This window comes from Anser brachyrhynchus (genome assembly GCF_964034855.1).
Source record: "Anser brachyrhynchus genome assembly, chromosome: 2".
Taxonomy (NCBI): Eukaryota; Metazoa; Chordata; class Aves; order Anseriformes; family Anatidae; genus Anser; species Anser brachyrhynchus.
Genome location: NC_137695.1, coordinates 86,560,704 through 86,587,166, shown reverse-complemented (window position 1 = coordinate 86,587,166; position 26,463 = coordinate 86,560,704). Strand labels below are relative to the sequence as shown.

Here is a 26,463-nt window from a genome sequence, read left to right as displayed (position 1 = left end):
TGAGAAGCCAATTCCTAAAGCAGTCCAAGTTCAGATCAGGACAAAAGGCATGTTTCGACTAGGCAGTGGTAGTGATGACTCACATCAACGATTGCTTCCAACACAGTTTCAGAACAGCGGCAGGCTTTGTGGTTATGGCACGCTTTGTTGGAACAGCCTGCTTTAAACAGCGTCAAAAACAGTGCACTGTAAATTAATACTCTTTTTACTGATGGATGTGCACACCAAATGCACATGTGCATTGACACACTTTGGCAACTGGGCTTTAACTTTTGGTTGGCCGTGAAGTAGTCAGGCAGTTGGACTTGATCTTTGAAGGTCCCTTCCAACTGAATCCTATTCTGTTCTGTTAGTTCTGTTCTGTTCTGTTCTGTTCTGTTCTGTTCTGTTCTGTTCTGTTCTATCCTATTCTACTCCACTCTACTCCACTCTACTCCACTCTACTCCGCTCTACTCCACTCTGTTCTAACTCTTGCAGTGGAATAGTCAGGTCCTTCAGAGCTTGGCATTGCTGTGTTTTAATGTTTGTAACAGCAATTTTTCTGAAAATTATTGCAAAAAGATCATGAAAAAAGTCAAAGGCTTCTGTGCATTCTGCAGACTATGACAGTCCAGGAAGCCTGCCTCTTTCTACCTGAAGAACCACCCTACATTGAAGCCTTTGAGCATCACATCCTATAGCATCAAACTGAAATACCTGAAATACGTGGACTTTAGAAATACGTGGAGTGTTCCCAAGCTTTACGTACTACTTATGTCTGCTCTAAAGATGAAGGGTAGAAGCATTATATTTCAGGGTACCCAGGGAGAATATTTTTGAGCCACAGTGAAATCAGAAAGGAACCTTTGTGATAAATGGAGCTCTCAACTCCTTGGGTCATTAGACCATTACTGGAAATAGAGAAAAGGGATCACCAAGAGTCAAGAACTATCAACAAGAGCCATTCCCATGTGTATTTCAGAGTGTCTTAGCAAGCCAAAGATGGCAGGTACCTCTTCTGCTCTGCCGCAGCATTTTCATACCCTAATTTCAAGGTTGTGCACTGGCTGCCTTCTGATGCACATTAAGCATCTGGTGTTTATCTATATGCAAATATAAGAATTGACAGATCAATTTGTTGTCAAGAGTTCTTTAGCCTGGTTCCAGTCCAGCTAAGCCTGTTCGATGCTGAGTAACTGAGAATTTGAGGTCTGAATGCGTAGTGTCAAGTGGGGTTGAAACTTCTGAAAAGTCTCCCTATTCATATTTGTGGAAGGTTAAAATTCTCCATTTATTTTAACCAAAGAAAGTAGTGGAGTACCTTACAGAAAGGCTAGTTGTTAGTAGCAGTATTACAAATGTGTGGCTGATGCAGTGTTATTCTAGGTACCGAGCTGAATACCACTAGAAATATTGCAATATACCAAAATATTTTCCTGTGCTTAGCAGTCTGTTTTATGTTGAAATTGAAAAACAACAGCATCATATTATACCTTAAATCCACTAATGAGTTTTAGTTTGTACCTAGCATATACCTCACAAGTCAGATGGATTGTTTAGTCTGGCAATACAGCCAAGCCATATTCAAGTACATAAAATATGCAAGCCCTGCTTTTTGGAAACAATCCAGTTAGAGAAGGATAATTTTTTATTTTCTAATCACAAAGTTCTCACAAATATGTAAATGACTTCTGCCCCCAAGTCCATTAGAAAGCTAAACTTGGAAACAATGAAACCTTGTTTCCATGAAAAGTCCCTGGGACTTGAAGGCATTTGAAATCCTAATCCATCTCCCAGGACTAGGATTCTTCTTCAAACCATTTTTTTTTTTTTAACAGGAAACATGTCTGAGGCAGCTGGTCTTATGTGCCTGTAAGGTATTTTGTCTCTGGTATCCAGCCATGTTATGTCTATATCACAGGACCTTTCACTTCCATTCTTACCACCTAACTCATTCAGCCTCTTCCCCTACCTTGATGCCTGTTTTTGTGACATAGAAGAAAATGAGATTGCTTTTAACATGATTTTTTTTCAGCAAAATCACATTTGCTGTTACTTATGTTTGTGTTATGTTTTGTTTTAAATTTCAGTACTCGTGCTTATGAATTGTTTTATTATTTAGTCTGTTACTGCTCCAGGAATTGAAGCTAAACTGACCAGTTGTTAACTCCTTACCTTTTCTTTTTCCCAGCCTTTCAAAGGCATATTCTGTGCTTCCTTCTTCCAGCCTGCCAGAACTTTCTGCATCTTTCCCAAGTTTTCAGATTATCAGGTAGCTCTCTCAGTATCCCAGCTGATTTTTACCAGGCCAGGATAATTTGAAAAAATCATACTTACATAATCCTCTTCTTACCCAGACCAAGTTTTTAGGCTCTTTTCTTTGCTGTTAGTTTCATTAGTATCTGATCACAGTTAAAGCTTTAAGGAGGACTGAAACTGAAGAGATGTCAAATGTTTCTGTTTCCTTGTGCTATCAGCTGATTATCTGGCTGACACATTTCCAAAACTGTCTACTACGGCATGCAAAATCTGTCTCCCAAATCCACCTATGCTTTCTCACTATGTTGTCAACCTTGGAATGTATACATACCATACAATACATAATCTTTTGTATGTGTAACGAAGGAATACTGTTTCCTGATTTGGGTTGTGCATTTGGAGAGTTTGTTCCATACAGTTAGTGTGGATACCAGCATCTTCTTCTAAGAATCTAACCGTAAATTCTGCTTATGGGCTATGATTGTCTGAAGTTATTTTTCATGTCCAAATAAATGTCATGTTTTTATTGAATTTGACACACATCGTGTAGATACACATGAAGTATAATCTTGTTAAACCAAAATGCTTGTCTCAATTTTGGCTTTTTGTATAATCTAACACTTTATGAAATTGTAAATTTTTAGTGCATCAAGATGAATGAAATCTCTCTGCATTGCAATTCCTTAGACCCTGGAGTGGAGTGATTTGGCAAATTAATTGTTCTGTAAGGCAGCTTACAATCAGAAACCACTAGTCTCAGGAGACCTACACTAAGAGTAAACAGGGTGGTTAATAAAATGAAACTTTGAAAAGATAAATTTAAAGTTAAATTTGAAATGTTAAATACATTGGAGAACTGTGAAGTTCTTGAACCATGAAGTGGTATCTTGAAACTGCACTTCTTAAATTAAATATAATGCATTTTTTCCAATACTTTCTTAAATTAATTCTTCCTAAATCAATTTTCTGCAGTGGTTAATAGTAACTTTCCCATAAGAAAAAAAAAACACATAACTTTATGCTGATGACAGTTCAAAATGAATTGCTACTTTTTAAATATTATTCAGGAGTGAATTTGACATGCTTCTTTTTTGTCTTTGTGTCTTCCACAGGTATCATTTTTCTTGTTCATTATTTTCGTGGTGTATACCATGCTGCCCTTCAACATGAGGGACGCTATAGTTGCCAGCGTCTTGACCTCTGCGTCTCATACGATTGTGCTGAGCGTCTGTCTATCGGGTACAGCTGTTGTAAAGGAACACTTGGTTTGGCAGGTAGGTGCTTTGTGGAATTAGTGATTAGTTGCACGCTGAATACCCTGGTAAATGAGACCACAAGTTTCTCAACTGGGGCTTGGCCGTATAAATTTATGTCTCTGAATTGCCACAGACTTAATTCACAGTTAGTCGTTTTCTAATCACGGGGGTGTCAGTAATGTAATGTCTTGCTGAAACCCACCTTAAGTGATAGAATCTATAGCCATACAGTGCTTATCAGTGTTAAAATTAACATTGATCAAAAAATTATGTGACGCAACCGTTTTCTAGAAGGTGCATTGCCACTCAGCTATGCATATATGCTCTATGTGTATGTGCTCACACCTTGCTGCTCTCCTCACCTCATCAAAGACTAACTTCTAAGACAAAGGATTTTTCCAGGTAGCAGTGTTATCTTTTACTCAAAAATGCACTGAGCATCAAAAATGCTTTGAGTACCCTGTGGTCAGCTGGGTTACAGATTTGTTGGAAAGAGATTGTCCTCTTGAAGTCTGATGTAGGACTTGTCCTCCTTTTGTAATTCTCAGCCTTTTATAGGAATTTTACAGCCTCATCCTGGCTGGGCCCACTGATTGAAGAGGACAGGCTGGCTGCAGACGCCATGGCATTTAGAGAATGCACCGGTGTTTGCAGTTGGGTTTTGGCTTGTAACTAAACTCTGATACTTGTACTACAGGACATGCCACAGACAAATATTTTTAAAAAAAAATCTTAATAGTAGTTGTTTTTTTCCCTCCCTGTTCTGCAGAAGAACTTTCAAACAGTGAAGTACAACAGTTTTTATTGTGGTACTGTGGTGACCCTAGCTGTCATTGTTAGAAATCTCTACTTTAAGGAAAAAAATAGATTTCATTTTGAAAAGCATATACGTGCTCTTTTCTATCTTTGTGTCATTTTAGGGAAATGGAATTCTTTTAACTTTTGTATCAAAATGGTACTGAAGCTTCGAAGTAAATGCATTTTTATAAACATATCAGTAGAACAAGAAAACCATTCAAGTTACTTCAGCCTTATTTGAAAAACACTGTGTCTCAGAGCATGACTTCAAAACTGCAGTGATTTTACAAAAGTTGTGCTTTGTAAGTTATTCAGGGAAATGCATTTTATTTCCAGACATAGCTGCAGACCTGTGTTATCTGGAGTATTGAAACTGAAGTCTGAAAAACAATAGATGTTCTAAGATGTAGTTTTCTGTAGAAATTTTCAAATGGTGAGATATGTGGTTTTGCTTTTCTTCTCCTGATTTGGGTTAGTTGGGTGCTTGTTGCTGAGGCTGCTGAATTGTGTTGTATTTTAAGCAAGAACCATGGTCATCTGCAGTCAATATAGTATTTTAATAATTCAGTAATGTGTTATTGGTAATTGTAGTGGAATAAATCAAGGAGGATGTTATTTCATGTGGACCTATGGGCTTTGTTTAGGGCATAGAAATGTCACAGAATCACACAGAATCATCTAGGTTGGAAGAAACCTCCAAGATCACCGAGTCCAACCTCTGACCTAACACTAACAAGTCCCCAACTAAACCATATCACTAAGCTCTACATCCAAACGTCTCTTAAAGACCTCCAGGGATGGCGACTCAACCACTTCCCTGGGCAGCCCGTTCCAATGCCTAACAACCCTTTCGGTAAAGAAGTTTTTCCTAATATCCAACCTAAACCTCCCGTGGCGCAACTTTAGCCCATTCCCCCTCGTCCTGTCACCAGGCACGGGGGAGAATAGACCAACCCCCACCTCTCTACAGCCTCCTTTAAGGTACCTATAGAGAGCGATAAGGTCTCCCCTGAGCCTCCTCTTCTCCAGACTGAACAACCCCAGCTCCCTCAGCCGCTCCTCGTAAGACTTATGTATTAATGTATTAATAAGTTGGCAACTTCTTCCCTAAAATGTTTTGGTTTGGAGTTGCTCTTGGCAACATTTCTTTATTTTTCCTGCCTATCTTTCTAGCCCATTAAAATTTGGTACAACTGAAACAGGACTTTCAGAAGATGTTACTTTTTAGACACAGTATGCCTCTGGAATCAAAAGAAGTAAATTATGGGCTCTGTTGTACAATTAATGTCTTTTATCCCTTCTGCAACTTCCAGTTTCATTTGGAAAGAGTGGAAGTCTTTGACTGGTTTGTAAATTTGTTAGGAATATTTAATTTCCAGAATGTTATTAATTTTCTATTCCCTCTTTGCAAAACGTATGAAATGTTCTGAATAGTTTGGCAGTTACTGAAGGTACTGAGCACACCGCGTTCTCACGGATGTGTGGAAGGGACATAGTGCTGCACCACAGCTCATTGTGCCCTCTGGACTTTTTTAGATTACTGTTGTTTATACTTTGGAGTGTAAGCAGAAAAATGTTTGTTTTGTGTTCTTTGTGTTTGAAATCTGGACCACAAATAAAGGATTGCGTTAGTGATACTCATTATATTAAAAAGGGAAATAACATGTTTGCCAATGATACACCTCAAGTTGGTATAGGATAAGTGTGTGTAATTTCTAAACAACAGAAATGGGGTATGGTTATTTAAAAGGGTCATGCTGTTGAATCTTTTTTTTTTTGGGGGGGGGGGGGGGAAGAATTTTGTGAGGCCTGAAATGAAGTTCTTTCACAGAGCTCAGTCACTGAAGCCCAAAGACGAGGAAATAGCAGTAGACTGAGTTTTTAAAGCTTAAAAAACTCATTCAGAGTTAACTTGAGTAAATCCATGGTTTGGGAGCTACATTCAGATTTGACAAAAATATATTATTATGTTTTCAGGGCCAGTGGTTCATCTCAGGAAAGCAGAAGAAAAATCCATAATGCTGTTAGCCATGAATTGTGCATTTTCTTTCTGGCAGGATTTTTTGTTTTGTTTTGTTTTGTTTTTTCCCACAGGTAGGAAACTAGTCGCACACATTTAAGAAGCAGAAAGTGGTATAACAAATCTGCTGGTGGGTAAACAACTGATATTATAGCATATATATAATGTATATATGGCATATATCCTTCTGTAGAGAGTGCATGCATCTCCTTTATAACTACTTTCTTCATATTGGAAGACTGATTAATTTCCTTGGAGCTTTCTGTTCTCTTGGCTGAACAAACTCAGTTCTTTGAGTCTTTCTTTGTATAGAAACTTCTGCCTTCTAATCCATTTCGTAGCCCTCTGCCCGGCCCCCTCCGATTTTTCAGCATCTTGCAGTGACTCTGGTTGGTATCCCATAGTATTTTGAAAGTTAAGCATACCTTCAGTCTGTCAGCAGAGAAAAATTGATGTTCAGAAGTATGTGCTTATGTTGAGCTTAGGCATACCCTTGCTGGGTTTGCCACTGTAAAGTTTTACAGCCAAAATTGGCTTCAGCATAGCTGAAGGGCTTAGCGTGCTTTTGATTATCCAATGCTGGTAGCAGTCAGAGGTATTGGGGTAAAAGGCTCCTGCTGAGGTAAATAATTAGTCAATAGTCTCTGCTGCTTGCATGAGCTGGTTTCTGCTTGGCCTGTGCATGTCTTTTGGGGAGGAAGGATCATCCTTGGTGTAAAAATTGGCCATGATGGAGATCTTCCACAAGCCTTGACTTTGTCCATGGTTGTTGACTGCTGGTGTTAAAATCATGTTCCTCTTTACTGGTAGGAACTTGTTTTAGCCTTTTCATCTAGCCTTCATCGGTTAGAATGGGCAGACCCAGTAGTACCCAATTTCTTTTTCTCCCATGAGAATATTTCTAAACTACCCTGAATTCGCCTCATAACCTTTTTGTTAGTAAAATAAATGGGTTGCCTGCTTTTATACTAGCTCAGCCTTTCATCACTTTCACAGCTCTTCTCTGAGTCCTTTCTTGTGCTTCGCCAGCATCTTCCTTGCCACGTGGATGTTAGCCTTAGAGCAACATGCCAGGAGAAGCTGCAGTGGTGCCAAATGCTAATCGGGGACTCAGTCCACAAAGAGATTAGTGTGCTGCGGTGCTCAGCACAGAGACAGGGGTTCTGCCATAAAATACCCAGCTAGCCTCTCCAGAGCTGAATGCACAGCAATGGGATCTGTGACAGGGAGGAAGAAAAAAGAGTTCTGTGTTCCAGCCTAAACTTACAAAAAAAAAACCCAACGGTGTATGTTTTTTTTCTATTTACAATTTTAATCCTAGCCCTATCTAGGCCAGGACTCTGCCCCCTCTTTCCACATGAACATCCTACTACTATGCAGGGAAGCTGTAACGTGGGGTTTCTGCTTGCTGCTGGCACCCTCGTGGTTAGGACCACTGCAGGAGAACACACCTCTAGTTGTGCCGTTAAGGCATTTGGCTCAGAAGACTTCAGCAACTTAACATCCCTTCCAGTTACTGCTGGAATGAGAAGTATTTCACTGCCATCCCTCGTTATAAACACATAACCTGTTTCTCCCTAAACCAGAGCAGATTCTAATCAAATACTTGTGAGTTTCCTTCTTTATTAGCTGCTCAGCTGTTCTGATCTCGTAATGGGCTGATACTATCAATAGAGGTCATTTCAATTTGTTAAAAATAAGCTAACCAATATCCTTAAATGTACTAGAAGGTTCCACTTTTCTTTTTCCCTATGTTATATATGAGGGGTGTGATGTTTTTTATTTTAGTCTTTTAAAAAAAAAATGTTGTTTTTACTCTCTCAGCAAACAGAGTTGTCATTCTTGTTATCTTTTTTCACTAGCTATGCCTTAATATTTTCCAAACCTTGGCTAAATTGCTACAAACTGTCACTCAAGTGTTTTTCTTTAAACAAGCGTTCCTTACTTTTTTGAATGTTTGACACCTCCTGGCAGCATTGTAGAAGTGGTCCCTACTAAAGGCACAAATTTGTAACAGCATGCATATGGACATATGTATATATACAAATTGTTTTGGACACTGTTCAAGAATGCATACAGCAAAAAGAAACAAATTGTAATAATTTTTATATAACTATTGTTTGATTTTTGCTTCTGCTGTCAGCTCCTTTCTCCTAGCGTGGATAAACTCTAAGATAATATTCTATCCTGGTGGACAAAAACAAACGCTGAATGAAAATTTTGTTAATTTCAAGAACATTTGAACTGGGAAATTCCAAGGCCACATACACAATGTCATGTGCATTTACCATCATCTGGGCTGAGGTGACCTATTATGACATGGATTGTATCTTCTGTGCTATGGACAACTAAAGATGAACCTACTACCATAGTCTTACATGGTCTGCTGGTATGTGTATGCCAACTAGAACTCCAAAGGATGTTTTCTGTTTGACTTCTGATTCACAAGGTTTCAGGATATTTTTTTCAAGGTTTGTAGTGAATAAGAAATTGTGTTTTTTTTTTTTTTTTTTTTTTATAAGGCCAGATTTCCTTTTTTTCTACCATTTTTCCTCTTGAATAGGACATGGGAATTGATTTTTGTGGCAGGTTTGGCTACTCAGCAGTGTGCTGTTAGGGTCCTAGTGCTTGGCTCATGAAATGTTTCAAGCCTCAGAGAGCCTTTAGGAGGTTTCCCCTCTTGAACTAGCCCCACCGGTGTAGCTGCCTCTGCCAGTACTGAGAGACTGCGGTGGCTTATGTAATGCTGGCCCAGAAACCCACCAGCAGTGTGATCCTTCTGGCTTGTGTTTTGTATCTTCTGTCTCTTTTCTGTTCTTTTTGGCTTTACCAGTGGTTTTCCACTGTCAGATTTCTTCTGAATTTTAAAAAATAAGACCTGCTGGGTGTCATCTGTCTGGAATAGTCACGTGCCCTTTCAAGGGAAACTGGTTAGTCTGATATGAACTGGATTGTGCAAAACTCTGCTGCAGTTTATCCTGGATGAAGTATAAACTTTCATGTTTTTCATGATTTTTCCTTCAAAAATTGTTCAGAAGTCTCGCATACCACTGAGGTGGGGCTGACAGGCCTGTAATTGCTCAGACCTCCTGTGCCCTGAATGCAGCATCAGATTTGGTGTCCTCTCATCACGTGGTATCGTATTTAAATTATGCACTGCTGGACCTTTTGCAACAACTCACTACCTCTGACAGGGTGCCCCTGCGTCTCCTGTCCTGCAAACCATGATTGCTGTGGGGAGGCCGACTGCAGAAGGCAGACACAAACCCAGACAGCACCAGCAGCCTCATCTTGCTCCCCTCTCTGGCTGGACAGGGTGGAGGTCCCACTAGTGAGAATACACAGAGACATGCACGTACAAGGTGGGTCCCCCCCTTAGGGAGCGGGGCCTGGGCAGGGCATCCCTTCCACTGAGTCCTTCATTTGGGCTCCCACCTGCCTCTGTGCTCCTCTGGGCTTGTGGAGATGGGCTGCTGGCTCCTGGGATGGTCCTAGCAGTGAGGGGGTGTTATGCAGGCTGTCAGTCTGTGCTCCTCTGCCTGTGTGCAGCTTTCTGTCGCTTAACCTGTCAATAATTACGTGATTATTTCTAGCAAGATTCATGAGCTGATGCTTAACAGGTGTTTTGCAATTCATACTTACGTGAAACTCTAAAAGAACCATTCTTTATCTAAATTACAAATATTTACATCGATCTATTCAGAGTTAATAGCACTTCTAATGCTTTTCTGTCTTATCAGCTCCTAGAAAAAAAATACTAGACAGTATCAGACGGTAGACTAAATTTTCAAATATAGGAAACTAATATGGCATCTGTAATATACATCTAGATGTTCTGATCAACGTGCATCACATAGGCCTATCTGTTTTCTTTAGAGCACCAATTTAAACTCATTTGTTAACCAAGCGTATTTAATAGGTGATGATATTTAGAACAAATGTTTTATGTAACATTATGAGTGGAATGCCAGCAAAATGCAAATACAAAGCATCATTATTGACTGGCTAAAAAAGAAGAAAATGTTACATAACCAGAAGGCTCAGAAACAGAATTGAAGTTGGTTTATGCTGTTGTTATGTAGATAAAAGAAAAAAAAATGTTTAGAAGAAAAGGATGGAAAGAAAGGCAGTGTCTTTAAGTACATGCATTATTACATAACCTCTGTGGCTGTAAAGCTACACAGTGAAAGCTTAAAGCACATAGGAATGTTAGTAATCTGAATGGCTAAAAGCTGTGGGTTGAATTTATCCTAAAGTACAGTTCAGCCTGGAATGCTATTTGTTGAAGGAGCTGGGGAATGGCTGTTCGTGAAGGTAATGCAGGTTAACTCTTGCTTTCACCTGCAGATACACAAACGGAGTTGCAGTTATCACTGCAGAAGAGGCAGAGGGCAGCGACTGCTACTGAAGGAGGGAGGCTGTACTTCTTGTAGCAGCAGCTACTGCTGTCGTGTCCCGTCCTCCCCCCCCCCCCCCCAACTTCTCCCTTCACTTTCCCAACCCCAGCAGCGGTCTGGCTCACCAAGTTGTGCAGCAGCTGCAAAACAGTTCCAGAGATGGATGCTGTGCCTTGTATAGCACGATACAGTAGGCATGTTTTTATGATTTGCACATGTTTCTTTGCCCTTGATTCTATGCTTAAATCTAGGCAGGTATTGAAATGCCAGCTGCTATAGTTTTTAATTTATTTTTACAATCTGCAGATGTACTTTGGATTTCACTTCTTCAAGACAGTTTAGATATGCTTATGAAGAGCCCACTTGCCTAGGAGAGTATAGATATGTAGGAGAATGTGCAATTTCCTTTCACAGTGTTCAAGCATTAACAAGGAGAATGTGAACATCTTCCGAAAGGATGTAAAGAGGAGACCTGCGATACTTAACATGAAAGAAAAGTAAAAACAGGCTGAGATATGCAATGCCATAGTGAAGTGAGACCATATGCAAAGAAGGCCATGTGGTTTTTCAAAAGCAGCTTGTACCTGCAGTCCCAAATCAGCATGTTAGAAATGCATAGAAAATAGTTTTGGTGAGATGTGTAGGAAATCATCAAAGCACTGAAGATAATACTTGCCTACCTTTTTTGAAATCATGGAAATATCTGCAGTTGGCATTGATTCTTAAGCTTTACTGGAAGGGTCAGATTGCCTTTTGTGTCCACTTCATTTAAGTTAGTATTTGTATCAGCAATAAATTTCATCTGTATTTTTATTTATCACTCATATACTACTATAGCTCACATTTCTTGTCCTAAAAGTTACAATTTTACAAGTTACAATAAAAAGCAGTTTTAATTTTCCAGTATATAAATTTCTTCAATCAAGAAGCCCACAGTCTTTTAGTATCTTAACTAAGTTATAAAATGTCTGTGTTAGAATACTCACTTCTGAGGCTGTTATAGCTCCATAAACGTAAGCCAGTGTAATAGACGATTGGAAATTCCAGTACTTCTAATCTGGAACAGAAAGCAGCATGCTGTACCAGCTGTACCTGCCTTTCTTGCATTACAGTGCTATTGCAGCAGCTAAATTCTCACCATACTGAACACCTTTTGCAAGGGAGTTGTATGCTGTATCCTTTTAAGGATGACATTAAAGTAAATAACTTTAACCAGTGAAAAGGTAATACTACGCATTCATAATTTTGTCATAGTGTCCTTCCAGATAGTTTTTCTAGAGTAAAGAATCTTTAATTCCTTTAATTAAGTTAGGTTTGCTGTTTTCTTTCCATGTTCACAGACATTGTTTATCTTTTTTGCCTTTATGTCTTGGTATTCTGTGTCCAATTTAATGTGAATTACTTCTTACTGCAGCTGAAGCATAAAATTCTGAGATACTCACTCTAGACATGATGCCTCCTCACTGTATTAGGGTTGTTATCTATCCCTACACATCAGTTTCAAGAATTCAGTAGTAGAAAAATGCCTTTCACTGTCAAGATGTGGATACATTTCTCTTCGATGTCAGCCAGTTCTAGTGCAAAATAAAGTAAGAGGGATCAGGAGCACAAACACCTTTTGTTGTGAGTGTGGTGAATCAGAATTCAGCTGACATGCCGCTCTCCCCAGACGACTGACTTCCTGAAGTTGTATGGTTTAGTCCTCCATCTGTTTGGAGATTCCTGGAACAGGATGTGGTCTTCTTATTTTTCCTCTGATCCCCTGCAGCCCCCTGATTCTCCTCTGCTGGTTAGGCAGGAGGATCCCTCCTTCCAGTCACCTTCCAACAACTTGCCCTCCTATGCATTCCTGCAAATCCCCACTTATGCAAATCCTTGCATAGAACCCACTTCCCTCACCCTACTTTTATGATATATTGGTCCTCAGTCTGTTGCAGTAAAGCTCTGGCTACGGAGCTACCTGGCTTTTAATTAACTACAGCCTCCAAGTGCCAATGTTGTAGGTAGGCACTGTGGAAACAAGTAGTGGAACAACTTCATGCTCCAATAAAACAAGCCTGGCCCATGTTTACATGCCAGAACTCCCACCCCTTCATCCTTCCCGAAATGGTGGCCAGGTCTCAATTTTCTCCAAATAATTCCTGATACGTTCTTTCCCCTAAGATGTCATGGTTCTGGGAAAATGTTGGTTGGCCCAGATGAAAACTGTGCTAGTGAACAAGGTGACAGCCATACAGCAGTGATGGTCGCACTCAGAATGGTGCCCAAAACCGTGTTCCAGCCTTGTTTTGTCTACCAGTAGAGATACAGCTGGAGGGCATAATTTGCAACCCTGAAGTACTTCTTGCTTCTTCCCAGGGAGTTTTCCACTGTTTCTTACAGAGCATATTCTTTCCCTCCTCAGGTTACTCCTGTTACTGCACACTCAAGGAACGACATCAGTGTTTGTTCTGTATGGATCTGAGTTCAGTGAATCACGTCTGTCCCAGTAATAGCTTCTCACTACTTATGTATGTTAAATCATACGTCTCTGCTGTCAGTTTAGACAGGTTTTCAGTATACTAAAGACTTTATCCTACATGTTTTCTGCAAGAGTCAGCCACGTGGACTCTGTTAGCTCTATCAGTTTCTGGGTGGGACAGCATTAGTTATAGCTGATGTTTGACTTCTTCACAGTTACTGCTTTTGTTCTATGTTTGCACCTCGATACCAGCTGTACAGAAACATCATAACCTGTGGTTTATCAGACATAGCTATGTTCATGAATGTATTTGCAGTTTTAATCTTGGATTTTGGTTTCTCTATCGCTTTGAGGAAGTATTTTCTCACAGGTGAATAGCAGTCCATCAGCTCTGAAACCCCAAGAACACAGGCTTGAATTAAATAAGCAGGCTCTGCACCAAGTCCATAAGCTTTCCATAAGAATTCAGACTGCAAGAAAGCAATTATGCTGCTTTTGAGTCCAGTTTGTCCCTGGAAACAGAGCTGAGTTTGCAGAGCTATGTCTAAACCTTAGGCCAACTCCAGTATCTTTGGATATTGGATATATAATAGCACAGCTAATCCACAACCCTCTATGCTATTTTAAGAGAAAATTAGAATTATTGACATCGAAACAGTGTGGGTCTTCAGAAGATTAAAGCACTTGTAGATGCACAGAGCTAAGACAGACTGAAAGGTGGCCAGTAATTACTGACTAGTAATTACAGCCTCACCAAGGCAAGAAAAACCTGAACTAAATCACCCTAAGTGATCCCAACTGATGCTTATTCTCAGTGCTGCAGAAGGAGGCAGGCACCCTCGCACATCCTAACCAATCTGACCTGGAGAAAATTTTCTCCTTGATTGTTAAGCAAGAACAATTGGTTCTGCTGATCCTTTAAGTAGGAAGGCTTTCATGCATGCAAAAGATAAGTTGGGTGTCATTCTTGCTCCTGTCCTTTCTATAGTTGTTGCTAATATCTGCTGCTTTAGAAGCCAAAAAAAAAAAAGAATTTAAAAGTTCATCTGACCATTTTTAAGCTGGAGGAAATAATCCCATGTAAGTGAGTAGGTAAAATTGCAAAACATGAGATTAGGATTTCTTAACATAGAAATGCTGTTGTCTTTTGGAAGTCCTGCTTAGAAGAAATAAAAAGGGGGCTGTGTTTACTTAAAAATTGTTTAAGATCCACCTTTGGTTAATCTTCTTTGTTTTGAATACTGGTTTGCTCCTTATGGTCTTAGTTCAGCAAAGGCTCTATCCCAGCAACATTTATTCATCCTCACCACTGCAGGCTTTGATAGTCATATTTACCAGAATTATTTGCTATGCTTTGTTGCGTGAGAGAGCCTCACAACTCAAATGTATGAGGTGTGCAGAAATCCTGTTTGCTCTAGTAAGTAGGTGGTGAGACTAAGGCCAGAGGTCTTCTGGGGTTCTACAGATGGCTTCTGGATGCTGACTGGCCTTTGCATACAAACGCATGTACTCCTTCAGAGAGAGACACTTTGAATGCTCATACACTGTTTGGCCTGTAGAAAGAATCATCATTAAAATTTGGTTTGTTAAAGGAATAGCCCATAGTGACAACAAGAAATGCTCCCAGGTTGCCCACCTGCTCCAGACAACTTGTGCAGGCCAGGGGACAGGAACAGAGGAAGGAGATGATGTATTTTCAGTGTGATGCTAGAAGGGGCTGTTGCTGTAGTGATTGTGTCCTCTGGGCGTAACTGCATCATGAAGTGGTGGCATTTCATTGGAGTTCCTCTGTGCTACCATGCTCTTTAGGTCTACTCACTTGTCATGTTTAATTGACTTTATAGCATCGAATCCACTCAAGTTGGTTACAAACTTTTGGACTTCTGTTTGACTTTTTTCTTCTTTTTAGTAAAATAAGCATAGGAAACTCTTTGAAAATCTTAAAAGTGTAGTAATTGTCATAATGCAAAAAAAAAAAAAAGTAAATAAAAAGGAAAAGAGGGATGAGAAGAAACAGATGAAAACTGTCTTGCAAAAATGGTGACAAAAACAGTAAAGGCTAATAAGGAAGGAAAGTGGAGTTCTGAAAAATTTATGGATAGATTCTAAGGCTTGCTTCATAATGTTACTCTGTTGCCTGCACTGTTTGCTCTAAAATTTTGCTTCCTTCCTTGCTTAGTCTTCAGTGAAGACACCTTCTATTCGGTTAGCCAGCAGTTCAGACATTGAATGTTTTCCTTGGGTTTTTGGTTAACTTGCTCACCCTGGTTCAGTTTATTGCTGCTGCACTGGTGACCTCTGAGGGCAGAGATGATTTCTTTTCTACTGTTATTGGTATTGACTGTGTCACTTCATAATCTCTTGTTCATGCTACACACGTCCTCTTCATCGCTATCCAGTTTTTCTCTCTGCTACATCATTTCAGCTTCCATTGAGCTGCATCAGCTAAAAATATTCCTGAGTCAAATCATCAGGTTGCTCATGAGCAGGGATGGCTCTGCTGGGACAGTGGGAGAACAGACAGCAGTCTCTGCTCATTCTTTTGTAAACATGTTCTGAATTCTCACTGGACTTACTTGTGTCGACAGTCCTGGGCTTTGTCAACAAACTTTAGTCTTCTGTTGAGTTAGACTGAAAGTAAAAATCCTACTTAGTAACACCGCTTTCCTCAGCAGAGTGACAGAGTTCTAGGCAACCATGATAGTATCAGAGTTGAAAAGAACTAGGATAAGCGTGAAAATGCTGCTCTATAATTACTAGACTGACATGTTTCCTGATAGCTAAGGAATGCCACAGGTAGTCCTTGTGGGAGTGCACAGAGGAGGGGCTTTGTATCAGAAGGAAAGGCTTTCTTCATGTATACTGCCAGAGCAGAAATGTTTGTTCCTCAAGAGGCAATGAACATCCATGCAGGTGGTTGTGTACCTCTTTTTCCTCTTTCTGAGCATTGAAAGAAATATAAGGATAAAGAGCAGAGGTGAGCCCAAAGTGTTAGAGTCAATGCAGAGAGGTCATTATAATTCTCTTTATACAGAGGCTCAGATTGAACTAATAAAGCTTCTGAAAAGGGATCTACAATAACGAATGCTGTTTGCATCCTTAATATGACTGACAGAGTTCCTTTCATTCTCATTTTAAAATTGGTATCGCCTATTACTTAGTCTGTGGCAACAGTATTAGGATGATAGCAGTGTCCAGACTGTCATTAATGTTAGGAACAATTTGAATGATTTGATATGAGGCATAATAGGGTGTTTTAGGGAGTTGAGGAGCTAAGAAATAAAGCAAGAGTTGGAAAATCGGAAAATCCATGATTGCGTATCTACACACTTAAATACTTCAGGGTGATGGTTCTGCATATCTGCAATGCTCTTTCACAGTTCGAGTGGACGTGAGGTGCTTGCAGTTAAGTTGGCTTCTTTTGTGCTATGGAAAGTAAATCTTCCCTTCTTAAAAACTGTGATTGCTGGCCTTCATGTTGGCAGCTCTGAAAGTGGCACCCTTTGAATCGAAGTTTCTCTTGGCTATAAACTAGTAAAAGTCAGAAGTCTATGACTTTATTTTAGCCTTCTGAATTTGTTTTCCTTGTAAACAGCTGAAAGTTTTCTCCCACTTTTTCTATCTGTTTTACTCCCACAATGGTTTGTAATCCATTTTCACTTATTTTTGATGATTTTTCTATGCTTGTTTCTCACTTCTATTTCAGATCTGGCGGGACTTTTTTTTTTTTAAATAAGTTTAGGGATTTTTTTTGTTATCCTTCAGTATGCTACATCTTGCCTAAAGCTTCTTGTGGCAAGAGTTCAGCAGCTTAACTGCATTATAAGGACTATCTTTTGCTGTGCTTCCGACCTTTCATCTGTATGCTTCATTCGACTATCCCAAACATTTATACTGCAACAGCCTGAACAGTTGGACTCAGTTCACCCTCTACAGGCCATCTGTAACTTCATACTCTGTTGTCATGCCTCCCTGTCATCTCTTTCCCTGGCTGAAAGATTAACTTAGTGATCTTTTGGAAGTCTCATTTGGAAGTCATTCTATACCTTCGATCTTTGTTGCCTTTCTCTGCTCTGAAAGGAGTTTTCCTTTACATGATATGAAAGCAGAGTCTGTAAGATAGAAAATCCATTAATGCTTCATGGCGTGCTTATTTAGTAAGGAAGTAGGTCACTGTAAATTCTGATGACCCTGAGTGAGGGCGGGGGAGGTGTTGAGTCTGATCCTCAAAACAAGTGGAAATTACGTGAAGTGTTACTAGCAAGGAAATGAAAAGTCTGCCCTGAGAAGGACCAATGCAATTTTGAGGTGAAGAGCTAGTGTTTCAATTAACAAAATACACATTTTTCTGTAGTATGTGAAGGAGGCTTGAAATAACTGTTTTACATCAATTTAAGTGAAGGAAGGTAAATATATTTGCTTTTCATGCCAGAACTTAAAATGCTGAGGCCTGTTTCCATCAACAGTAGTGGAGAGAAGAGTGACTGATTATACTGTATTATGCTGAAACCTGAACGGTTGGGGTTGTGTCCACAGGGCTGTTGCTTATTTTTTGTGTGTGGTGTCTTTTTTTTTTTTGTGATTTGATTTTAATTTGAACAATGCCAGTTTAAGAGTTGCAAAGGTGAATCCTTTATTTTCCTGACTAAGTGGGGGCAGTCCCAGTTGACTGGAATGTGACTCCAATCTACAAGAAGGGCAGGAAGGAGAATCCAGGGAATTACAGACCTGTCAGTCTGACCTTGGTACCAAGGAAGATAATAGAGCAGATAATCTTGAATGTCATCACATGGCACATACAGGGCAATCAAGTGATCAGATGCAGCCAGTGTGGATTTATGAAGGGCAGGTCTGCTAACCTGCCTAACCTGATCCCCTTCTATGACAAGAGTAACAGTTTGGTAGATAAGGGAAAGGTTGGTGATGCTGTCTACCAGGATTTTAGTGAAGCACTTAAGTTTCTCACAATATTTTCCTGGAGAAACTGGCTGCTTATGGCTTGGGCAGGTGTATGGTCTGCTGGGTGAAGAGCTGGCTGGATGGCCAGATTCAGAGTCACAGTAAATGAAATTCAGTTCTTTTGATGGTCCATCACCAGTGGCGTTCTCCAGGGCTCAGGACTAGGGCCAGTTTTGTTTCACATTTCTATCAACGAACTGGATAAGGGGATCGAATGTATTCAGTAAGTTTGCAGACAATACCAAGTTAGGTGAGACTTGATCTGTTTGTAGTTAGGAAGGTTCTGCAGAGGGATCTGGATAGGCTAGATCAATGGGCCTAGTCCAATTTCATGACCTTAAACAAGGCTAAGTGCTGGGTCCTATACTTGCATTATAACAACCCGATGCAGTGGTATAGGCTTTCAGGAGAGTGGCTGGATAGCTGCCCAGAATAAAACCTGAGGGTGCTGGTCAACAGCCAGCTGAACATGAGCCAGCAGTGTGCCTGGGTGGCCAAGAAGGCCAGTGCCATCCTGGCCTGCATCAAACTGTGCCAGCAGGACTAGGGAGGTGATGGTCCCCTTGTATATGGCACCGATGAGACCAGAATTTTGTGTTTGGTTTTGGGCCCCTCACTACAAGCACATTGAGTTGCTCGAGCACTTGCAGAGAAGAGCAACAAAGCTGGTGAAGGGACTAGAAAATAAGATGTATGAGGAGTGGCTGAGGGAATTGGGCTTCTTAGCTTCAGAGAAGAGGAGATTGAGGGGGAGACAACACTGCTCTCTACAACTACCTGAAAGGAGGTTTCAGAGAGGTGTGTGTGTGTGTTGGTCTCTTTTCTCAGGTAGCAAGTGATAGGACACAAGGAAACAGTTTCAGGTCGTGCCAGGAGAGGTTTAGATTGGACGCTGGGAAAAGTGTCTTCACGGAGAGGGTGGTCAAGCATTTGAACAGGCTGTCTGGGGAAATGGTAGAGATGTTTTAGAGACATGTGGACATGACACTAAAGGACATGGTTTAGTGATAGGACTTGGTAGGTCAGGTTGATCGTTGGACTTCGTGATCATGAATGTCTTTTCTAACCTGGACGGTTCTATGATTTCTACATATATATCTTTCTGTACCTCTGAGATGTGAGAAATCAAAATCCATACTTACTGGCAGGTAAAGTCACCTTTCTAGACTAGGAGAAATAATTTAATATTCCTGATTATCCTAAGACAAATGTATTTCTTAGTAAAAAAAAAAAATCTGCTCAAAAGAAATATAAATGGGGATGAAGGAAAAAAAAAGACACCACATCTGATTGATAATGCAATTACTGGCTTGTTAACTGGATGGCAAAAGAAGGCATGGTAATTGCGTAGCTACTGATGAGAAAATTTTCAGAATGCGTTATGTATGTTTTGCCTCATCCTGACAAATTCAGTTCACAAAAGACTAGGAACAATGGGCAGCATTTCAAAGGGCTGCTACACTTCAAATTAGAGCCTTCCCTTAAGCAGTGAAAACAGGGATCAAAGTAAAACTGTATGGCTTGAACCTCACGCTTTCTTGAACTCAGACTTGCAGATATGTTCATATTATGGGCACCAGATTGTTCACAATCTTTTTCAAGTAAAGATCATGGTATATTCTGAGGAATATCAACATTTTAGCTGTGATGATTTTTTTTTTTGTTAGGTAAGGTCTTGGCAGTACTTGTATGTGTACATGTAAAATTGTATATATTGTATAGATAAATGCTTGTATTTTTCCCTGTTCCTAAACATGTAATTTAAGTAGCAAATCAAAGGCTCTGGACAGTATTTTGAGGATAATACTTCCATACTATACTGCTGTGTTTCTGCTGTGGCTAGGAGGGTCTTCTGGTTAGGTTTCTAAGTTATGTTCAAGTATCACCCATTTTAGATCAGTGAGTCCAAATAGAATCAAGGACATCTCTACCATGGGACTTTTCTAGAAGTCTGAATGCAAGTATGTAAGTTTTCTGTCCTCACAATAGGTTTCTTCATTAAAGGCTGCACTTTTCTATGAGTTAGGCAATAGAGTATCAGACTGAAGTTAAAACAGATCACATGGGGAATGAAGAATTCCTTCTGAAAGCCTGATTATCTGGAAGGACAAGATAGTCTTAGACATGCAAATGGTGTATATACCTCCTGCATAGATTGAGGGTATTGATACTCAGTTTTCTTGTATTGCCTTTTATTTGGGGGGGAGGGAGCTGCTCAGGTGAGGGACAGTGCTAAACCCTAATACACTTGAAAAAAAATTCTTTTTAAAAACCCCAGATATTTTTAATTAATCCTTCAGAAGTTAGTAATTCTCTTGCACTCCAACATTTACATAACTATGCTCTAGTAAGCTTTTGAAAAGAGAACAGCAAATATGATTAATATTCTATTGTGGCAGCCAGCTTTGCCTGTTTCATTGTTTTGGTTTGCCTTGTTTTTCCCTTTTCTTGTAGTGCTATACAGAATGAAATTAAAAGACATTCAGCGGAAGCTCTTTAGTTTTTTTAAGGAGCTTGTTGAGCTGGATTAAAAAAAAAAAAAGCCAAAGCTGTATTCAGTTGCATAACTGTTTTCAACTTTGTTTTCTAACAAAAGAGAAGTGATATGAGTTCATCAGTGCCAAGGTACAGTGCTTTGGGATTCAGAGGAGATGACCTGTATCTCTGGCTTTCTCTCTTGAAGTCATATTGATTTATGTGAAGTGTCATTTTTGAAGTGTCATCGTTGTCTCAGTACCTCCATTTCTTACATCTCTTTATGGATAAAATGCTGATTTTAATATTCATCTTCATACAGTTTGACCTTAAACCTGATATATAATGTTTGTAACATGCTATTTTTGTATGAGCTCATACCTGGAAGAGGTAAAGAAAGCTTTATATTTTGTCATATTCTTCTATACTCTTAACAGATGTATTGAATACTGTGTATTTTTTTTAATTTTTTATATGGTTCATAAAAGTCATCCTGCTGTCTTAAGGATTTCTAAAAATCAATGTAACTTAATAGGTTTCGTTATTGCAGTTTTTGTTTGTCTCCTTCTGCACTGTGGGAAACTTAATTACTTTTCACCTGGAACAGGAGGTGCACTGTACCATCAGTATGAGCCTGGAAATCATTATAACTTGTTTAGGGCCAGAAAGTGCCTTAGGGTCCTAAGTGTGCTGATCAGGCAGAAATAGAGGTTAATGTACAGATTAAAAAGCTAGAAGGAACTGTGACAATCACCTGGTCAAGCAGATCCCACAGAAGACACCTGTGAAAGCCTATCTTGCTCTCAGTTTTAGTGACACAACCTGACTTAGTCACAGGATTATCATGCTTATCATAGGATAAGCAGACCAACCAGTGGTGGGTCTTACAAAACCTTTGGAGGATGGGGCTTTTCTGCCATGCTAGCTGCACGTCAGTAGACTAATTTGGAGAGGAGTTTTACTGACTTATTCAAAAGCAAGGCTTAGGCTCCAGGTGGTTGGAACTGCTTCATGCATAAAAACTCAAGGAGAGAAAATAATTGGCAGAAGGAAAAAGGGTGAGAGGAGTCAGAACAAAAGTCTCCTGAGCTGGTAGTTGCCAGATGTGACTGAGGTGTAAATAGGCTGTTTCAATTGAAATGATCTAGGACCAAATTTTCAAAGGTATCTGTGGGCCTAAAAGCCATTTTGGAAGATTATATTGGGTGCTTTGATCTCCATGTGAGTTAGGCATCTAGGCATCTTGAAAATCAATTTTCCATTTATCTTGCAATGAGTTGTGAGGTTTCAGGAGCTAGTGCTTTTAGAGTGGGACAAGAGTACTGTAGGCAGTGGTGTTGAGTAGGCCTTTTGGTCTGAAGACCATCACATGAAGAGGCTGTTGGAGCTTTGAATACAAAGCTACATAAAAATGATTGATAGCCAGGTGAAAAAGATTATGAAATAATCTTGGGCAGCAGCTTGCAAGTGTTGTTTAGATCAATATTATGTTCCTAACCTGACAATTCTTATATAGGTTGCTGCCTCCCCCTCCCTCCATGAAGTAAGTGTTGATGTTGATTGCTTTTGACAAACTTTGAAGCAGCACAAAAAGGGGGGAAAAATTGTGTCTACTCTTATGTCATGGAGCTTCTAAAGAGCCTTGCTGTATCTGCTTTGACACAGTTATAGCCTTCCTTTAAAATCCAGATTGATTTGTTTCTCTTAACATAGATGATACCTGATTCTATCTTGTGAGCTGATTTTTCCTGTCAGAATTAAAGCTTGGAGATGTTTGCTGTGACCTAGGTCATGCTGACCTTAATTAAAGATGGATTCACCATGTGTCAGGTAATGTTACAGACTATTTCAGTAGTCCCCTACTGCAGTAGTTCTTCAAAAAAAAAAAAAAATAAAAAACACAAAACTAGCAAATGAGCACAGCATAGGCAAGCTAAAAGACACGCAGTTAATTTGTTTCCAAAACATCTTTATTCAAATGTGATTTAAATTTCCTCAGTTATGGAAACATTTCCCATGATATGATTGAAGTTCCTGTAACTACCATAAACAGGCTAGATGGGAGATAATCTGGAGTATTTAATTTGTTTGTTTGTTGTTAACAATAATAGCAGGCATGTCTAGTCTAAAATGCAGTACGTGAAACTTCGTTATTTGCCACCTACTCTCCCTTTTGTGTATTTTTTTCTGCAGTTCATGTATTACTGTTCTGTGCAGCCTGTAATTTCCACTTTGCCTGGGGACCCACTCTGCTGTAGGATCTGGGCAGACTGCCTAGGGATCACATGAGGAAAGAGGGATAGTCTCTCCTGTAGGACGAGAGGAGAGCGTACAGTCCTTGTTGGATACCACATTGCTTAGCTACCCTGTCATACATCTATACCCCCAAAACATGATGAAGAGCAAGATGGTTGGCAGCTCTGCACCTGGTTAATTATATTCAGCTTTTCCTGTCATGGCTGCAAGGTCATTGATTTTCCTTGAGAGCTGGAAAAAGACCTGTGGAGGAAAGGCCTTGTTTGAGAGGCAGCATATGATACTCTTGCTATTTCACGTCAAACTATTGAAACATGCTATCAAATGTTGACAGCGTAAAAATGATTTGATTATGTTCAACAAAGTATTACTTCTGGGAGACATTTAGACTCCCAGATTCATCTTACAGATATGTCTATAACTGTAATGCATTTCCTTAAAAACGTCTGTGACAGTTGGGTGGTTTTTATTACCACCTTGATCGGCATCATGTTCCAGCCTGAGCACTGTCTGGTCCTACCACAAACTCTTCGAGGCAGTTGATTTACTCGCAATATTTCTCCAGAGTATGAGTAATACAGAAGCTAATGCAGTGAATGAAATCATTTCCTCATTTTAAAACTTCTTTCATTTTCTTCTGCTGTGAGATGATTTCTGTGTAATTCTATTTTCTTTTTTTCACTTAATACTATATACTTACTTGCACTAATTCTTCTATTCCTTTTATACTTCAGTTCTTAATTATCTATCTGATACTAGTCTGTAGTTGTGGTGAGAGACTAATTATTTCTTACATACATAGAGAAAATTTTAATGGACTTCCAGCTTCTCTGCTACAGTTTATTTTTAGATGTTCTTAACAATATAAAATGATAATGGGTTTGGTTGTGAGGTGGATTTTTTTTTTTTAATTTGGGTTTGAGTTTCCTACTGGTAGTTGTTCAGATATATCTATTAAGTATTTTCAAGCTGACAATAAGCATGTTACTTTGGGGCTTTGGATTGAACGTTAAATGAATGTTGGAAGATGAGTGGTGGTGGAGCGCCTCCCATTGGAAAACTCTCTGGATTTTGAGTACTTAGAAGACGGAAGCAAGCATGCAATTCTAGGAGGGTTTAACCCTCCTCTTTAAAGAGGAAAGATACCTAGTGCTCTCCTAGGTTAATTTTGTTGGTCATTCCAAATGGTGAAACACCTACCAATTGTGTGGTGTAAAAAGCAGCATTAAGACTTAAAGAAGGAATCCTCACTAATTTTTCTACTTTATTTTTAGCCTAAGTTGTTACATAAACAAGGCTTGATGATTTTCAGTTCACTACCTGTTATTCCATCCTTCTTCTGGTAGCTTTTGAACCTATCGAGTCATTTCAGCAAAACTTGCCAAAATATGAAAAATGACATTGAAATATGTTTAGAGATGATTTCTGTTTCATGAATACATTTTATGAAGTCTGGTAGGTATTATAGAAGAAATTTCACGAAGGCTTGTAGAAAGTACAGGAGAAATATCCTAGCAATACTCGTGCTGAGGAAATGGGAGGAGAAATCTACTGTTACAGAATTAACTTGGCAGCAGACTAGTCCCATAAGTAAACATATTACACATTTTAGTCCTTTTTATAGAGGTTTTTTTTTTTAGTGTGAGGAAGGTTAATTACTTAGATAAGGTTGAGGGTATCTCAAAAATGAGAAGTGTGACTCTCAATTTCTGGGATAACATTGAGATATTAATTTGGATGAAAGTATCAGTTGTTTACAGGTTCTGGTTCCAAAACTCAAGCCAAACCTGAAGTTATTTTAATTTTACCTAAATGTACATCTGAGAAAGTTTGTAGATTTGTTCCATTCTGTTCCAATTAACTGCATATTCAAATGTGTTCAAACAGTTTTAGTAGTAGAGAAATAAAATGATCCCTGATACACATGGAAATATAAAATAACTCTAACTCTTCTTCCTGCAGGCAGAAAGGGGAGTGCAGTGGTTGGCTGTTTCCTCCTGAGTGAAGAGAATGAGCTCCCTTCTGGCAAAAAAAAATATATATATTAAAAACATGAAGGCATTAATCAGTTCATGATATTGATTGTGCATTACACAGAAGTGTTCTAAAGGGACCGTAACGCTGACTCTTGTTTCTAGTCTATTTATTTGTTTTGATTCAGGAATTTGCAGTTTACGATCTGTTTTCATCCACACTGGCATATAGATAGGCTCAGATATAAGTTCAGAGCTGAATAAAATAAATCCATCCATTCCCCAAAACAGCCTGCAGCAATAAGAAATCTTAATAAGAAAAGGAATATCTTGCTGATGCCCAAAATGCTCTGATAGCAAAACCTAAAAGACCTATACGTACAAATTAGAAGAAAGTGCCATATAACCACAAGTTCATAACTTCATGTTCAATGTCATTCCCATCCACAAAGGGACTCTTTACTAAATTTACTGTAGCACTGAAAAATATGGAACATTTGCTGATACCTGAAATAAAAAATTCAAACTATTTTTTGTGTTGATTCTCCATTGTTTCAATGAAATCTTATTTTTTTTTGTAATTGGGATGCTTCTTGTAAAATTACAACTTCTCTACTTACAGATTTTTATGAAAAATATTTGAGGTTCTGCTTAGTATAAAGTATCTGAGGGTACTTGAGCTTTCTGTTTCTTTCGTTCATCTGTAGTATGTTCTTACTGTGTTTTTCATGAGGATTTGAATATCTTTTTACCTTTCAGAGTACTAAATACGTCAGTCATCTAAGAATTAATTTTTGCTTTTGCTTCCTAAGGAAATGTATGCAATTGCCCATGTTCTGTCTGCTCTTCAATCTGTCTAGTTCTGCACCCAAATAACTTTAATTCATAAACTTCCATCATCAGCTCTGAAGCAGAAACAGAAATCTGAAAGAACACTATATTCTTTTATGAAAAATGTGACCTTTGTCATGACAGAGCCCTTGCCTGAATTGGAGCTCTTGCTAAGACCAAGGTAGGAATATGGCAGTTGTTACCAAGCCTGACCAGGCAGCACCTGATCACTAGTTCTAGGCCAGTTATAACAGCCACTGGCCTGCATGAGGAGTTGGAATTATTTCATAAATAAGGAAATAAAGGGGTAAAAGGAACCTGTAGAAATCCAGACTCCATTTATTTTTCTACTCCCCAAACTGCTGGTTTTTGAAAGGGCAGTTGCTGTATGGGCAAACCATCTCTTTGCATTTTGATCATCTGTCAAATTAGCTATCATGCAGCTATCCTATTGCTGGAAATTAAATGTATTAAAATGTTGGAACTCCAACTTCCTACATTTGTAGGTGTGGAAACATGAAATATGACTACACAGAGTTCCCTGGGCAAGAATGCTGTATGCGATAGCTGGAGAGCCTTCTAATACATTACTAAAATAATAGTATTAGGTATAGTATATGGTGGCCATGTGAATTAATAATTTACGCTATGGCTGAGCATATCCTATTTAAAATGCTGTTTTTCACTTTCTTTTAACTGTATTAACTGTACAGTGTTGTTCTTTCTAGCTGAATTTTCCCTGAATCTAAAACCTTAAAGATTCCAAAGAAATATAGAATTGTTTCCTAGCTTGGCTAG

The 26,463-nt window shown here is 39.1% G+C and overlaps 1 protein-coding gene and 1 long non-coding RNA gene across 3 annotated transcripts in view; both read left to right on the top strand.

Annotated features, from left to right (window-relative positions):
• Positions 1 to 26,463, top strand: part of ADCY2 (adenylate cyclase 2) — a 211,923-nt gene that overhangs the window by 65,386 nt on the left and 120,074 nt on the right. For both annotated transcript variants that reach the window (XM_080578375.1, XM_080578374.1), the window contains exon 3: positions 3,352 to 3,513. In XM_080578375.1, coding sequence (XP_080434501.1) covers positions 3,352 to 3,513 — 162 coding nt within the window. The remainder of the gene's footprint in view (positions 1 to 3,351; positions 3,514 to 26,463) is intronic.
• On the top strand, positions 6,453 to 24,844 carry LOC308188889. Its single transcript, XR_013945839.1, has 3 exons — positions 6,453 to 14,251; positions 22,319 to 22,435; positions 24,824 to 24,844. It is a non-coding gene; the product is annotated as an uncharacterized lncRNA (long non-coding RNA).